Source organism: Musa acuminata, chromosome BXJ2-4, assembly GCF_036884655.1.
Source record: "Musa acuminata AAA Group cultivar baxijiao chromosome BXJ2-4, Cavendish_Baxijiao_AAA, whole genome shotgun sequence".
NCBI classification, from domain to species: domain Eukaryota; kingdom Viridiplantae; phylum Streptophyta; class Magnoliopsida; order Zingiberales; family Musaceae; genus Musa; species Musa acuminata.
Window position 1 is genome coordinate 36,211,738 of NC_088341.1, and position 17,411 is coordinate 36,229,148.

At 43.5% G+C, this 17,411-nt stretch overlaps 3 protein-coding genes and 2 non-coding genes across 5 annotated transcripts; 1 reads left to right on the forward strand and 4 right to left on the reverse strand.

The window, feature by feature from the left end:
* Nucleotides 1-785: 785 nt before the first annotated feature.
* On the forward strand, nucleotides 786-5,468 carry LOC135582231 (uncharacterized). The gene is made up of 3 exons (XM_065105276.1): nucleotides 786-1,304; nucleotides 2,436-2,695; nucleotides 4,631-5,468. The coding sequence occupies exons 1-3, from the start codon at nucleotides 1,299-1,301 to the stop codon at nucleotides 5,244-5,246; spliced, it is 882 nt and encodes a 293-aa protein (XP_064961348.1). The 5' UTR covers nucleotides 786-1,298; the 3' UTR covers nucleotides 5,247-5,468.
* Nucleotides 5,469-6,552: 1,084 nt separating this feature from the next.
* TRNAC-GCA (transfer RNA cysteine (anticodon GCA)) lies at nucleotides 6,553-6,624 on the reverse strand. Its single transcript has one exon. It is a non-coding gene; the product is annotated as a tRNA-Cys (tRNA).
* Nucleotides 6,625-6,761: 137 nt separating this feature from the next.
* On the reverse strand, nucleotides 6,762-6,833 carry TRNAC-GCA (transfer RNA cysteine (anticodon GCA)). Its single transcript has one exon. It is a non-coding gene; the product is annotated as a tRNA-Cys (tRNA).
* A 1,117-nt stretch (nucleotides 6,834-7,950) lies between these two features.
* Nucleotides 7,951-10,881, reverse strand: LOC135610596 (FT-interacting protein 3-like). Its single transcript, XM_065105277.1, has one exon. The coding sequence runs from the start codon at nucleotides 10,879-10,881 to the stop codon at nucleotides 8,053-8,055; it is 2,829 nt and encodes a 942-aa protein (XP_064961349.1). The 3' UTR covers nucleotides 7,951-8,052.
* A 1,710-nt stretch (nucleotides 10,882-12,591) lies between these two features.
* On the reverse strand, nucleotides 12,592-17,263 carry LOC135610597 (uncharacterized). Its single transcript, XM_065105278.1, has 6 exons — nucleotides 16,907-17,263; nucleotides 14,465-15,123; nucleotides 14,160-14,352; nucleotides 13,633-13,697; nucleotides 13,342-13,552; nucleotides 12,592-13,245 (listed from the first exon to the last, which is right to left on the reverse strand). Exons 1-6 carry the CDS (start codon nucleotides 17,075-17,077, stop codon nucleotides 12,907-12,909), a joined length of 1,638 nt encoding a protein of 545 aa, XP_064961350.1. The 5' UTR covers nucleotides 17,078-17,263; the 3' UTR covers nucleotides 12,592-12,906.
* Between the last annotated feature and the right edge of the window lie 148 nt (nucleotides 17,264-17,411).

Here is a 17,411-nt window from a genome sequence, read left to right on the forward strand (position 1 = left end):
AGCAGCAGCTAAAAGTTCACTGCTGCATTTATGATGTTGCCGCAATCGAAGCAGAAGGGATTGGTTTCTGCACCTGAGATGCCGGCAGTGCAGTAGACCGAGGCAAACATCGAGCCAGCCGGCGTAAGGCCCATGCAATCCCATGGGTGCCAACCGTGGTGGAGCAGCGAGGAGAGGGCAAGGCAGAGGAGGAAGAAGAAGGTGGCCGGTTTAATAGGCAGATTCAATGGGTAATAGAACGAGAAAACCGGACCGGAACATGGTTCGGAAAATTCAACCAAGAACCGGTTCAAAGCCGGTCTATCGTACCATTTGACGGGCGGTTCGAGAGAGCTATGGAAACTGGAACCGACCGACGTCGAGGCAATCGTTCGTCGTCGTCTCCGTCTCCTTTTTCCTCCTGCGTATCTCCGTCGTCGTCGTCTTCTACTCCGCCGCCGTTTTCCTACCGCAGCGTTGAAGGTCTACAAGACTTCCATGTGAGTAGTAGACAAAACCCCTATTCGAAGAAATTGCAGGCATCAAACAAGCCCGTGGTGAAAGATCTTTGTATGCCCATTAATTGTTTGCTATATTGCCTCTTTGATGTGAGTAGTAGACAAACACCTATCATATCCGAAGAAATTGCAGGCATCAAACAAGCCCGTGGTGAAAGATCTTTGTATGCCCATTAATTGTTTGCTATATTGCCTCTTTGATGTGAGTAGTAGACAAACCCCTATCCGAAGAAATTGCAGGCATCAAACAAGGCCGTGGTGAAAGATCTTTGTAGGCCCATTAATTGTTTGCTATATTGCCTCTTTGATGTGAGTAAGTAGACAAACACCTATCATATCCGAAGAAATTGCAGGCATCAAACAAGGCCGTGGTGAAAGATCTTTGTATGCCCATTAATTGTTTGCAATATTGCCTCTTTGATATGAGTAGTAGACAAAACCCCTATCGGAAGAAACCGCAGGCATCAAACAAGCCTGTGGTGAAAGATCTTTGTATGCCCATTAGTTGTTTGATATATTGCCTCTTCGATGTCCGGTAAAGAGGCTCAACGTTCTTCCAAATAATTCGGGTATATCCTTTGACACGTAGAGGTCAGTTCAAGAGTAATTGAAATTGACTCATCTTGAGTTGAACCCAAATGTTACACTCGGGTCAACCAAGCCGATGATTTAACCTAACATCCACCCAAATCCCTCCCACGCGACCGCTGGCGAAGGAAACCTAGCTATCCTTCGTCTGCTCGTCTGCGTCCCTGCCGCCGCCTCAGAAACGCTTCCCGGAGAAGCCGTCGCCCTTCAGCAATGCCGGTATGTCTCTCCTCTCTATGCCGGCGACCCGCTTCCCGCCTCTCTTTCCCTCTCGCTGTCTTTCTCCTCCTCCTCCTCCTCCTTCACCGTCGTCCCCGCCGAGCCTCCCCGATAGCCCCCCTCGTCTTTCCTCGCTTTCCCTCCTCCTCCTCCTTCTCCTCCTCCTCCTTTCCGTGCTTTTCCCCATCCCCACTTTCCTTCCCTCCTGCTGTCGCTATCCCTCCTCCTCTGTCGCCGTCGCCCCCTGCCGAGAGTCCCCGACAGCCCCCCTTCCCCTTCCGCTTCCTTACTACTCTGCCGTAACGCCGCCGCCCACATCCGAACCTTCCCCCCCTCTCTCTCCTCTTTCGTGCTTCTACCCCCGCCACCCTCTGCTGCAATCAGACCATTGTTGGGATCCTCACGCCCTTTCTCTGGTTCTCCCCAGCAGAGCCGCCGAGCCTCCTTGCTCTGCTTTGGCCTTCGATAGCGCATCTCCTGCTTCTGACCTTACAGTTCCTCAGTTTTTTTTTTTTTTTCTTCTCCCCGACAGCTCCATTCGACCTTACCTCCTCTTGAATTTAATAGTAAAGTTAATTATTAATTATAATAGTTCTTATTTGTTAATAATAACTTATGAATTGTATAAAATGATTGAATTTATCACTGCCAGTATTTTGGAGTGTTGCTGCAGCTTTAGGATCTTGAATCATGACAAATATAGTTTTAGGGTTATTATTCTTTCCATTAGATTTGGGCAATGTAGTACTTTAGTGTTTTATAGATGGTTAAAATAATTTAATTTGATGTTTTAGTGACGATGTTTTGAACATAAAATACTATGAAACTCATGTATTACCTAATTTTTTTTATAGTGATTATTTCCTCCTTAATTATATCTTTTATAATTTTTATTTCAGTGGGCGCTTCATTTCGCTCCTCAGTCATTTTTGAACATTGGCGTTTTTTAATACCTAGCATCTTTGACAACATCGGGGTTTTTATTTGCAAGCTATAGCACTTTATCATTTAAAATGACCTGAAGTCCAGATAGAGCAACCACAGAACTGAATCGTCATGCGCAAAATGGTTATGCTCATTAATTACATGGTGATCTGTGGAATTGACAAATTTGCAATTTGGCCTATGTAGATGGGCAGGACAAAAAAGCAGGGTGTCTTACGAGCCAACCAAGCAATATATCAAGGGGCAACACTTCGTGAGGAGAACACTGGTGTAAAACAAGTGGACGTGAGTTCTATCTTGAGGATGCAGCATCTTCAGCGTTTGGCAACATGGGCTAGTAAAGAAGCTAGAGTGGCTCCTCTTGCTGCATTTTTGGGAGAACGGTTGGCTTCTAAGGCAGAAGCTTCAGGGATTCCTCTGGACCCATCAACTCTTCTTTGTGAGAGGTAATCCTCCCCCCCTATCGGTATTACATGCCTATGGAAGATCTTGTGTTGGAAATAAAAGTAGTTAATTAATATATTGGCAAATATGTACTTTTGGGGAGATACAAATGAATGTGAGGCTTTAGAGGGGTTAAGATTATTATTATTTTATTGTACTCACATATAATGAATTAGCATTGCCAATCACCTACTTTGCAGGTTTAATCAAAGTAAACTGCTAGTTTAAATGAACATTAGTCTCATGAAACATTTAAGTATGATGAGATTGCATCTTCTATTCCCTTTTGTATAAATCATGTAATCAAAACTTTCTTTTAAAATGATGGAGCCTTTTTTCATGGATGTCATATGAGCTTATGTCAAATACAAGCTAAACTATGGGTTCTGCATATATTTTATTTATTTGAGGTCAGTGATTTAAAAAGCGCTAAGCGTCAAAAGGCACCAAGGTCTAAAAACGCCCGAGGCACTAGGCGCTCACCCAAGCTAAGCGAGGCGCTAAAATATAAAAATATATAATATAATTAATAAATATAATTATTTAAATAAAAATATAATATTAAATTAAAAAATCTTATAAAATTATAATATCACGTTAACAAAAAATCTCAAAATTCAAAACAATAACAATAATTTCAAATAAATAAAAATTAGTAGTATTAAAATTAAAATTATATTTTATTAATCTAATAAATAAAAAAAATATTGTTACTAGTGTATAGGTAATAGTATACTATTAATATACTATTAACAGTATACTATCGAGTTGATGTGAGAAGAGGTAGCAGCGAGCAACGGCAATGGGAGTGGGAGTGGGAATGGGAGAGGCGAGTGGCGACAGTGGCAGCGAGAAGCGGCAGCGGGAGAGGGAGCGGCGAGCGACAACAGTGGCAACTGCTGCGGTAGTAGAGAGCAGCGGGAGCAGGAGCGACGAGCGGTGATAGTGACAGCGGCGGCGAGCAGTGACAGCGGGAGCGGGAGCCACAAGCGGCGATAGTGACAGCGGTAGCAGCGGGAGCGGCGACAATGGCAGCGGTAGCAACGAGCAGCGGGAGCGACAGTGACGAGTAGGGTTAGGGTTGGGAAGTCGCGAGAGGAAGGCTGATATCGGTGCTTTAGTTGGTTCGATTGAACCAACTAAAGCACCGAAGACCGAATCATACCTAAAATGCTGGTTCGGTCGCCTGGTTTAACCCGGGTGCTTGCTCGAAGCGCCCAATGCCTGGGCTTGGGCGAGTGCCCAGGCGACGCCTCTTTGAAGCGCGCTGCCTGGAAATGAAGCGAGGCGTTCGGGCCTCACCTCGCCCGAGTGCCTATTGAAATCACTGTTTGAGGTAGCATTTCACTAGAATTTAGTGAACTAACCATGTGACTATTTTTTCTTGCATCAATCATAAAAGTTCAAATGTGCATATTGGATTCATGTAGTACCGATTTGGTTAGAGAGCAATTAAAACATCAGAATTGATTGTACTCATCAAATTTCTTCTTAATAATAGATAGTTTGTCAAGGTCTGGTGTGCAATGATTTGGGACGTCAGACCTTAAATTATACTTAGAGTAATGGATTCTGAAAAGTCTACAATGTATCTGAAAGTGCATCCCGCTCATATAGTATTTATTTTATAATCTGAGTTAAGCTACTGTCCAATAGCTATACCTTTTGCTATTCCTAATAAGTTGAAGCTTGTATTGGTCACCGATATTTGATGGTTCAGATGATAGTCGGTTAAATCTTCCCTCTTGGTTCTTGTTTACTAATGAGTTACCTTCAATATGGATTATCTGTTCCACAATATCATAGATTCATAATTGAGCACCAATGCAGCTATATATGATCTTTAATTTTTCTTTTGTGATTACTATATTCTGATGCTGTACTGTGATAAAATTAGTTTTGTCTATACTAAATTGCTTCGGCTATAAGTTCTGCAGATGTGAAACCATCTTGCAGCCTGGGAACAGCTGCAGTGTACGAATAGAAAAAGTTACCAACAAGAGAAGACGACGGGTTAATAAGTCACGATTTCCCCGACAGAACAATGTAATCTACACATGCCATTTCTGTTCTCACCGTAACCTAAAACCAGGCACTGCAAAAGGCCATGTCCATGCTCTATTGGATGCACATCCAGGTCATACCTCTTCAAGATCAAATTCCTATGGCCCCATGAGTGAGATAAAAGGCGACTCTGGTGTGGCCACCAAGGTGCTTCAACATGATGCTGCAGCAGGATCTGTTGAACCAGAACTCAACTCTGAGTTGAACTCTAGCGGTCCTGATACTAATGCTGCAGCTGGATCTGTTGCTACTAAGAGCCCAGTTACTCCACTAATGAAGCTGATCAATAAATCCAACAAGAAGAGGAAGAAGGCTAATGACTCGACAACCAACAACAGTTTGGCGACTGCTGATTCGGGACGAGCGATTGGAGGCTCTAGCAAGCGGCGAAGAAAAGGATGGTCTAGCTTGAAGGAGATCGTTGAGAGTAGCGAGTCAAAGAACGACAGAAGTATTAGTAATCTTGCTATTCCATTTCTTCTCGCTTAATCGGTGCTGCTCTCTAACGATTCTTTAATCAAACAAGCAAGAAAAACAATTAAAATGTAGATATGCTGTCAGTCTCTTGTATATAGCTTCTAAATGTAGACAAGCAAGAAAATCATTCTGACATCCCATCAGAGATTTGTAACATGTTTTCTAACTGCAGCTTTCTTTTTCTCAATCTCTTGTATATAGTTTATAATTCTAAGAACACTTGGTTTTTTCCTATGATCTGTACACCATTCTGACATTGCATTCATCCGATAAAACATTTGTTTGTGACATACTGTAGCCCACAGTAGTTAAAGTTTCGATGTTTTCGTTTACTGTGACAGACGTTACGACTCGTCCGAGAATCAAAGCAAGGAAGCCATTGAAACCGTGGAGTCCTTTTTAAGAGGTATGACTTCGCTGTACTCTTTCACGATAGGTTAAAAAACATGATATAACTAGTTTTCTCGTTAAGATTCTTCGTCTTAGGAGCAATTGGTAGGGTTAAATGATGCTATATGAATTGTTCTAGAAACAAAGATAGGAAAAGATGATATATTTGAGATTCTTCAAAGATGAAACGATGATATATATTGTTGCGGGAAACAACTATATGCCGTGGCCTCGGGGCCGTCGCGGCTTGGTTCGGGTCCGAATGCCGGGGGATCTCGCGAGGCGTTCCTCGGGGCAGCCGGGGTGGCCGGTTGCAATGGTCCGGGCGGGACGTTGCGTGTGGAGCGAAGCGTTTTCGCGGCGCTGGGAAGACGCAACCTCGCCCTTGTACCTGCACACAGGTCGGGTCGGAAGCTCGGCCCGGATCGTACCTCTGATGGCGTCTGACATTGCTATTGACGTTGCGTGGAGAACCGACTTGCCGCAGGGTATAGGCGAGGGTCGGTTGTCGTCCTCCTCTGTCTCGGTCAAGCGCGCGAGGTCAGAAAACGATGAAGTCGTTGTCTGAGAGCGGATGACGTCAGGGCGTGTCGAGTCAGCATTATTGCCCTCCTCCTCGAGCAGAGTGGCGCCCAGGTGAGGCCAACGTCGTGACACATCATGTCGCCATTATTACCCCTATCATATATATTAAATAATAATGTTATTGTTCCATTTTTCCTTCTCGATATAGGTTCAAAGATTGATGGCATATGACGAACTCAGTGACACATGATAAATCACTAACTAGTTTTCTGTGTGTTCGAGGAGCAAAGATAGATTAGAAGATGGTATATGATAAATGTTAGTGTTAAAAATAAATACCACATAATATACGATAAATTTCTAAAATTGTTCTGTTAATATCATTAAAAATAAAATTATCATTAGGGCCCAACCGGGTTCGAACCGGTGACCTCTTGATCTGCAGTCAAATGCTCTACCACTGAGCTATGGACCCATTTTGATTTAACTTTAAGGATCATAAATAACATTTTAACAGCCAAATGACATCGTTAGAACACAAATTATGAATCACGAGACAGTTTATAATATTGAAAGCAAACAACCAGAAAATATTATAAACGAAAAATGTACAGGGCCCAACCGGGTTCGAACCGGTGACCTCTTGATCTGCAGTCAAATGCTCTACCACTGAGCTATGGACCCTTGTTGAACAGTGATTGATTGAGATTTTTAATATAGGAATCTTTTATCAATGTCTCCTTGTAGAATATTCCATGAATTATTTTACTCTTTTACAACTAAGTATAAAAGCTTATGTTCAACATAATGAGTGGGGGTACTTACCTTTTTTGACTACTCATATCCATGGTCATACATCTTCGGATTACTAACTTGGGGGTCGGAGGGACCGAATCCAAAAACATCTCTCGAACTTAGTCTTCATGCAAGCGGTACCTCGAGAGTTTAGTATTTTTACCTTGGAAACATCTCAGACAACCCTACTCATATGGGTTTATATCACATCGGGCTACCCATGACGTCAACAACTTCTTCTCTCAATATTTTTAGCGTTAGAAGGAAGACTCAACGTCATAGGGATATACACCCGTCGACCCTCTCAATGAACACACGAGTGAGGATGCTTTGCTCCAAACCCATATTACTTTCATTCGATGAGGTAACAATCACTTTATTTTGCATATAAATGTAAACAATATAATAGTTAGTAGCCACGTTGGAATGTATCCATATTCCTTTGATAGAGGGAGGACTTTTCCTTTTTAAATAATTTGATATTTCAGATGGACAATAATATGTTGGCAATAGAATCCTCAAGCTTGAAAAACTGATTAGCATGAATTTTTATTGATAGTGGATATTTACTTATAAAGATTACAAAATATGATAATTATATATTTTTTTAATTAATAGAAAATATTTATCTAAATCATTTCGTAACTGAGCCGATCATGTTGAGATGATGATCCTCATTATTTGATAGAAACATAATAACATATCATCATAATTTTTATCATTTAGAATCATGATAATATATCATGAAAAAATTATGATTTATTTTTTCAATAATATAATTTATTTTTTTTTGGCCCAATTATCCTCACCCCATGAGCTCATGAACCCAAAAGATTGACAACATAAGTAGGGAGAAATAAATGGCACTCATAGAATGAGGTGACATGAAGCAATTTCGAAGAAAGTAATCTGGGGACAAAGCTTAGTTGTTCCTGTCTCCTCGATAACCAAAAAATGGAATTCAAGAAAGTTTAATAGATCACTCGCAGTGTTCATCAACCGAAAACATAGATGGAAATATTGATCACAAGGTAAAAGAATAATGATAACAACAACAATAAAAGCAACTACGACTGGCTTAAAGCGGAACAAATTAGGCCATCTAATTCTAGATCATGCAGTCCGCCCTCGTCGGCAATCTCACGAAAAAGTTAACGGGTGCAGGAGGAACCCTACCTCGAAATTTGGGATGGCGCATGAGATAGAGGCCTGCAAAGGTAGCCAACACCTGCAACGAGGTAGTATACAGCACAAGCGCTGCCACCAAGCAGAACACCACAAACATGACCGTCGCCCGTGGATCCCTCCAGCTGAGCAACGCCTGCACCCTCTCCCCTTGACTCGCCAGTTCTCCCAACACCGTTTGCACGTTTGCAGCGACTCCCCTTAACCTGTCGTACCTCATTCGAACGGCCTCTGGCTTCCCGCCGGTGGGATACGTGTCGAACTCCTCCTCGATCTCATCCGGAATCGCCGCCTCCGCATAAGAAAGCTGGGTGTTCATGTGCGGAGGATGCCGTGGCCGATACCTGTAGTTACAAATGCCCACCAAGAACAGGTACATGAACATCGCCGTCAGTATCAGGTCCGGGAAGCACACCAGCAGTAAGAACAGCAGGTGCACCACCGAGGTGGTGATGGGGTTCTTCCACGCGCAAACATCCCCAAACCATTTGATCCCGTCGGCGGCAGCCGCGACCACCGACAGAAGCCTGTGGTAATTTGCTTTGCTCCGTCGCATGCTCCATTTGTGAGAGTCCACATCGCACATGTACTCCACCACTTCCTTCCTCAGGGGTGGCTCCGTCCTGCTGAGTCGTGCGGCCACGACTTGGATGGCCTGGCGCCGCAGAAACTCCCGCTGCATCCCGGTCAGCGGCCGTACGTAATGCATACTTGGCAGCAGGGGCTGTGCGTACATGCACATCATGCTGACCAACGATGTGGTCGAGAACCGTATGGCGAGTTGGAGCTCGCCCATCTTCTTAAGCCCCGAGGGTTGCAGAACCAGGAGCGGGTACGAGTGTGTGTACACACGGCCTGTTTCGAGGGTCGACAGACGTATCCTTATCTTGCCGACCATCGCGTCCTCCTTGTTGCCATTGGATCCCTTCTCCCCCAGGTGGCAATTGTCGAAGACACCAATCGTGAGAACCGTGTCTGGATCGAACACCTCCCACATGTACTGCTCGTTGTATCTGGGGAACAGGCTGTTGAGTACGGTACGAGTACGCACCCATATGTGGCCGTACTTTGCTACGCAGTAGGTATCCGACGTCCCCTTCCCTTCTCGGGTCTTCATGGGATGAATCCCCATTGCGTTAAGTATGCCGAGCTCGAGTAACCCCACCGGTGGCTTCCACAGCTGCTTGGCCGTCGGCCTGAGATCGCTACTGCAGCTGGCGGACTCATCGAGCACATGATATCCACCTTCCAGGCAGAGACGAAGGTGAATCCGGCAAGAAATCTTGTCCTTGTCCTTGTTCTTCTTCTGCTGAGGCTTCTCTAGGTTGAACCACCGGCCATGGATGATGCCGTCGTCGAGCCGCTTCTCGACGGACCCCAGAGGGACGATGGCGCTGCCTATGACCTCGTCCTTGTTTGGTGCCACGCTGTCTCGGACAGAAAGGATGAGGTCGTCGTCGAAGGGTTCCGCCGCCACGAACATGAGGTCTTCGTTCCAGATGGGGTTGTGTGCCCGCGTCGCGACCGTACTCGTCCTCGACTCCTGGTTGCCGACTTGAGCCTTGACGTAGACATCGGGAAACCGGGACTTGTCGGCCATCACTATATCCTGTGCCTCGATCACGTTGACTCGGACGTACCATAGCCTCGGCGCATGGTAGACTTTTGACCTGATGTGAGAGGCATCGACGGGAGCCGTTGCGTCCGGAAGCCCTGCCTCCGGGAACGACTCATCCGCTTGGGTTCCGAACCAGACCGCGAGCATGAGCTCGCCCTTCGTCTTCTCCCCCTTCTTGTCATCCAGCCGGTACCACTCTGGAGCCAGTGGACCATTCGGGGGAACACGTGTCGGGACGTCGGTAAGGTCAAAGCGTACGACCCCTACAGGGTCATCCTTTCCGTTGACCACCACCACCACCTCAAGAACCGGTGCCTCCATCCGCTCCTTGGAGAACGCGAACACCTCATTCCATGCCGGGTTCTGCTGCTTCTCGAATTGCTTCGTAGTCCCCTTGTAGTCACCCACTCTCACTTCAACACTTCCTTTAGCGTCCCCGGACGGAAGATCTCGTGCCTTCACGACGCGCACAAAGAGGTACTGCATCTGCTCCACGAGATCATACGTGGTGGCCGGCTTGTCAGCACCACGACCGAGTAAAGGGCGAGTTTCTTTCAGCGCATAGTCCAGTGGCTGCTGAGAGGGAGCCGATGAGGAGAACATGACCACCTTGGGGTTCTGTTGCTCTTTGGCCGGAGCAGAAGATTGTTTCTTCTGGCCGACCTCTTTGGCAGCTGCTTGAGAAGCTTGACTCGGAGCATCAGCTTTGGGAACAGGGTCGGAAGAATTCGGTGAGGGATCAACGGTGAGGAACACTTTGAGGCGGAGCTCTCCCTTTACACGAGAAAACATTCCACGTTTCTCCAGTGGGTGCTGCGTGACCACAGCATCTGCGTAGGGGACGAAAGTGGTTCCGGATATGCTAACCTTGCCGAGGAACGACCGGGGTTGTGAAGCTTTGCTCATGCTGTAGACGGAAGCTTCGAGGGCGAGCTGAGGGAGAGAACCAAGGTTCGGGATGTTGAAGTGGAAGCGCTCGTTCCAGACCGGATTAAGGTTTCTCTCCTTGGTGGTGGTACGAAATCTCTGGCCACTGAATTGAAGCTCCACGAAGGGGCTGGAAGAACCTTGCGCGTCCTTGGGCATCAAGTCATGGGCGCTCACAACTTCCACACCCAACTTGTAGCTGCTCATCGTCGTCAAGCTTTATGTACTCCTCCTCTGTGAGATCTGCATGGTTGAAGCCAACATGAAATGGTATAAGAGGTTGCATCTGCATATTCTAATCAGATTCAGTGACGAATCCCACCTTCGTCACTGAATAAAGCTATGAAAAGAAAACCCACACATGGAACTGATTATTATTGTTGTTGCAATAGGACAGAATCCATTTTAGTTCTATGAACCTTCCATTTCAACAACCATTCTTGCTAGCAATATGTCGAACGAGATAGGCGCATTTAATCTTGCAAGCCGAATGAGTAAAGAAATTTCACGAAACAACAAATCTTTTATCATTGTAATTAAGGAATAGTTGACGGATCTATTGAGTTCCAAAGGTGGGAAGACTGAAATTGGGAAAGGAAAGAACTCAAGATCTTAGCAACCGAAGGAACTACTGATTACCACTTACTCTGTGATCGAATGAAAGGAACAACTTCGCCGAATTATGGCTGGAACTAGAAGATGCTAAAAGCGTAGAAACCACGACCATCAAAAGATATTCCACAAAGGGTAGCACCGATCTTCTCCGTCTAGAGATGAACAATGGATCGATGGTTCCATCAAAAGATATTACATGAGCTACATCCTCTGCACCCCACTCTAATCGGCAAACTCCTATTCCATTCCGAACCATCACCAATAGCGACAAGGACAACAACACCAACAGAATCGGATGAAGAAGCAAGTATCCTTACCTTCCGGGCAGAACGGCTTCGACTGGAATCGCGACTGGATGTGGAGCTGTTGGATGGGTTCCCACGGTCTCAAATCCCTAACAGAGGAGGAGGAGGAGGGGGAGGAGGGAAGGACGGAGCGGGAAAGAATGGAGGTGAGGAGTGGTGTGTCCTTTTAGTTGGGCGCGTCACGTAGACATGCATTGTATTTAACGGCGCAGAACAGCAAATCAAATCAAATCAAACCGAATCAAATCAAATCAAGATTGAATTAATAAATGGAACGGTCTAATTTCTTATGTGGGGTCCTTTCGGCAGAAACACTTGGATTACTCGCCTTGTTGCGCTGAAGGCCAATGCTACGATGGTGGGTCCCCAGAGGACTTCTGAGCTGTTCACAGTCGTCACGCGGGTGGAAAATTCGGGTGCTCGGTGGGATGGGGGAACGAGTGCGTCTCTGATAGGAAAGTAAATAATGTTGACGTGGATTACCGTGACAGCGTGGAATTGATGTTGTGATAATTTTCAAACCTATAAACATTTTTTTTATTTAAATATTTATTTTATTTAGGTTCAAAGTCCGAACTTTGAATCCGAGACTTAATCATTTTTACTATGATGTGCTAATTAATTTAGATGTCTTAACAAACACAAATATGAAAACTTTAGTCTGATTTATTTTTAGAACCTCATCTTTTAATTTCTTAAGATATCAACTATTATTACGTTATTTTTAAATATTCATCCTTTCAAACTTATATTATATTATATATATAGATTAGCAATGATTAGAATTAATTAGTAAAATTTAAAATATATTTAAATCTATAAAATGATTCTAATAATTTACAATAAAAATTTCTGCCTTACAGTATTTTGCGGAAGAACATTTATTTGTAAGAAATAGATACAACAATTATTTGGAATCGACTACATGCCAGTTTTATAGTCAGTCATTGTGAAAAACATAATATACTTAGCTAAATTAAAACCTGGCCTGGCAAGATGCTACATGAGAATGATAGAATAGTTGCAATACAAAGCCAATCACATTTACTGCACTACAAGAATAAGAAAAGAATACAGTAAATGTTCATGTTCTTTAACAAGAAAATATATCCTTAGGGCTTCTGAAGATCTCGTGGCATTAATTATGCATTCATATAGTTCTCCATTTCTCATAATTCTCGAGCATTTGACATCTTCTAGAGAAAATACCGAGGATGAGGGTGTGAGCTGCGGTCCCCTCAGATCCATTTGCTTCAACAAAAAAACACTCTGTGCTCAAGTTACTAATCAATTAGCTTAACCCTAATCATCCTCAAGTGTTTTGCACCCACATCTCCACCTGCTTTACAGCATTAGCCTTGTTCTCAAGCAGCTGCTGCAGCTCTTCTGGAGTGAAGGGCGGAGGCAATTTGCAAGGTTCGGCATCATGAGTTGATTTCTCCATTGAATCCAACAGGAACTTCTTTTCGTCGCCTGTGGCAGGGCAGGCCATGGACTCCAAGCAGAACTCTGTAGCTTTCTCCGGTATTGTAGGCTTGTATCTCAAAAGCTTGGCGTATTCGGTCAGTACATGTAACATGTAGTCATACACAAAATCCATCTTCACTTCTTCTTGAAAGAAGTCGCTGCTCGCCTTTCCCATAGTTTGTGCCTGTTAGATTAACAACAATTAGGATCTGCCCATTTTAATTTGTGAGCAAATAGGCATGTAATTGATCAGCCACTTGTGCAAAGACTAAACGTGTACCTCCTGCTGGTGCTCATTGCCCCAGTCCACAGCCAACTTGATCGCTCGACACATATTGTTCTCTGGTATAGGCCAGTAATGACGTCCCGGGATGAGGCCTCTTTGGAAGAACTCGTACCAAGGAGTGTTCACAAATAATGTAGGCGAGTTACATGCCATAATGTACTTCTGGCTCACTGACCATGCAAGACCATCCACATAAATCCTATATCTGTCCATCAAAACCTTTCCCCAGAGTGAGATATGTCGATTAAAGTTTGTTTTTTTAATTATAAAACACAAGTAACTTGCCTGTGACTACATTGCCTAGCCAGGTTTGAGTGCTCGAAACCTTGCTTTTCCTCTTGTTTCCAATCCTGTAGAGAAGTTGTATTATCAATCAGAACGAAAAAAATGAGATACAAGTAATATGGTGGCACATTTAACGCTGCTAGAACTACCATGTAATCAGTGTTTCCTGCAATAAATTTCCGTTCTGCTCTCCGTGGAGCATGATTTAGGAATCACCTACTCATGAACCGAATGAGAATCCAATTCAAAGAAAGATGCCTGGCACATACGAGCCATCCAGCTGTGGCAAAAAGGATGACCATGGCAGCTCCATGACTTCAAACATGACAAATTGCTAGTAATACTCAGACCAAGTGAAATACACAGGATCGACAATGGAGCTGATGTTATGCATCCTTATCGGTTCAGATGGTTATTGAAATTATAGCCAAGTCTATCAATTAAAGTCTCATGCTGCCAATAAGGGACCTCCATGGGTTTTAAAGTAAGCAAACTTCTTCCCATTGTTAGACCAATTTATGCCATACCTGGGTATAGATCCGAGCATTCCAGTCCTGTTCATTGGTCATGTTGCACTTGAGAAGTTCATGCCTGTTCCGGCCCATCAATGGATTGCCCTTCCAAAAGGCATATGGTTCTCTGTCTGTCCACTTAATCTCTTCATTGGCTTCTTTCATCTCCTTCATCAGTGGCACCCATGGCTTTATATTCGTCTCCGGCCTTCCAATAACCATTACAACCAGTTAGCAGGAAACAGCTTGAAGGGCATCCAATGATGTAAAATCTCAAACAAAAAGAAGCAACAGGACTATTGAATCTGAATATTCACTACCATCCCCAGAAGGACCAGTCAGGGAAAAGAATATCTGATGTCTGGTCATTATTGCAGTAATGGAAAACCGGTGGCAGAGTCGATGACCTGTACTCAGCAGACTTAATAGCTGGCTGGTCCATGCAGTTAAACATGAGATCAAGGTCGGGGACACGCCCAGGATAACGATTAACAAGCTGGAGGATGCCCCAGAGGGTGAATACATTCCTCGCCATGAGATGTCCAAAGTATTCTTCGACATAAACCCGACCATCAAGCACCACCAAACGGAAGGTGGCAAATTTTTGAGCACTCTCAACCGTCTCCTTCGTGATTCCTGTGGACTTCCAATGACGTAAATCCTCATGAATCCATCTGAAATATTCAGGACAGGTAGCAGAGTGTTGGGAAGTGGTGAGGGAGAGAGCAGATGCCAGTGTAGATCTTTGACAGACGGCTGCATTTTGGTTTGGGCAGGATAAGGTAATATGTACTGATTGTGCTTTAGAGGGCTGGGAATTAAGAGACTGTGGATCTACTCCTTGTTCATCTTGTTTATTAAGAGACTTTGGATCTACCCCTTGTTCATTCTGTTTATTAAGAGATTGTGGATCTACTCCTTGTTCACCCTTTGTTTTAAGAGACTGTGAATCAACTCCTTGTTCACTCCAATTAACGGTCTGCAAACCCAAAATATGAATTTTTTTTAGCATTAAAGAAAGAATAGATTGGGTGATACTAAATAGCTAAAAAAGGTACTCAAGTACACCGAAAAAGGAAAAAAAAACTAATGTCATTTGCATAGTCATTTTATCCATAGCAGATATGAGTGATTGATACAACAGTCTAGTCAGACATTATTGTGGGATCTACTATAAGAATAATAAATGTAAGGCTTTGTCTCAACCACATCAACCATGTAAGGATGTAGAATTTCCAAACATAGAAAGAAAAGTGTTCTCTTGAAAAAATATGTATGAAATTTTGTTTGCTGCCAGAGGTAATGCTTTAATATGATTGTTCATGAATTAGAAATAACCATACCTGCATAAACAAACCTGAATATGTTATCTTAACATTTGCATAGATGTGCCCTTAAATAATACTTTCATGTACTACCTCTTCTCATGGTAAAAGAATCTTACAAGAATGGTCATGACTTTTACAAGTCTATAAGGGTCAAGAAAATTCGCATTAAGACCAAAGATAACAGTTGTCTTGTTGCCATTGTTCTCTATTTCTCGTATGCTCATATACTCGATTCAAAACTGCTAGAATTACTTGAACAGTTTCTACCTTTTATAGGATCAGCTCAAAGTTCAAAGGCTAGTTCAAATCAAATAGCAGAAAGTTAATCTGTATTGCTGCCCACAGTAAATTTATTGGTCGACCTAGTGCTCTCATTTGAAATGTGTCCAAGGATCTGAAAAGTGCATAAGGCAATTCTGAGAACTAACATTCATGATTTGTTAATGACTGATTCCATGTGAAGATTTCATTCATTAGCTACATGCTTTGCTCCTCTTCTATTGCCAAGAAGTTCTATATTAACTATTATTATTTTTCATACCCTTGACTGTCTTGGACTCTTCTCTCCCTAGTTCACTTGGAGACATGGAAGAAAAGTCTGATAGGGAAACCATACCAATCATCAGCAACTATAAATGATGGTATGTTCCTAAATACATTGGTTCATCCCATCAGATGCACTGTGATCTAGAGCACATTTGGTCTTTGGAACCTTGGTAACATGTAGCATGTGCTTATTTGGTATATTCTTCTCTTGCAGGTTAAATTAATGCTATAAATGTGATGGACTTGGTAAAACAATGTTCACTATATGAGAGATGCCGACATGCTTCCCTTTGTCTACTATCATCAACACATCACTTTAGTTGAAATCGATAGAAGGAGTGTGACAAATAAAATAAGAAAAAGAATTACTATTCAAACATCTTATTATTATCTCCTTTTTTTTTCCAGAAGGAGTCCTAACACTATGTTATATTAACCAAGAAAAATAAAGCTCTACTATAGCATTTGAATATGATTATACTAAAAAAACTCATTCTCATGTTTTGAACATGATTTCGTAGAAGTGGTCTCAATTTGTGAATATAAAGAAGAAAATGCGAATAGACAAATCGAACTGAAAACCCAATAAATTTTGATCACTATAATGGAATCTACCAAAAGGGTCAGAAAATTGGCTACACCAATTCAATTCAATTCAATTTCCTGAAAAATTGGGCTTCAATCCAAGTCCTAAATGTTCCTATAATTGAAGGAAAAGTGTGAACGAACTATGTGCACATAAAACAGTAAGGAGATCCCTTTCTCCAGCCAAAATAGCACAACAAACTGAGGAGATCTACCAGAAAAATCCTTCAAACAGGAACCACAGTTCTTGAATCGAAAACGATACAAAAAGAGGAAGAAGACAAAATCCAAGGTGACGCTTACGGTGCTGTTGGAGATGAAGAAAACGAGAACAAGGAGGGCAACGAAAAGGGCGACGACCAGCTTGATCGGGGAACTCTTTGAGGCCACGCTGCTCCTCCCTTTGCTCTCCGACGACTCGGACCTCACTTGAGATCCGTCCCACAACCTACCCAATCGTGCCCTCATCGCCATATCGCCGCACAGCTGAATCTATCAGCGGCAGCAGCAGCAGTCACCGAGAGCCTCCGAATCAGCAGAGTCACAGAGTGAGTCCAGGCCTCAATAATTGCATGTGGAGCTGTTCCCGGAGGTCGGCGACATGTCCGATTCCATCATGTCCCTCTCGTGCTCTCCACTGCACTGCCCCTTCTCTCCCCCCACTTCCTCGTTTCCCCTCTTCAAGAAGAAAGCTCAGTATACTTTTCGTCGTTTAAGGTCAACGTGGCGGCCTCCTATTTGGTCACGTCGCTTTGTTCGGTACACCCATCACTAATTCCACAGCGTAGTAGTTCGGTGGGCCCCGCTG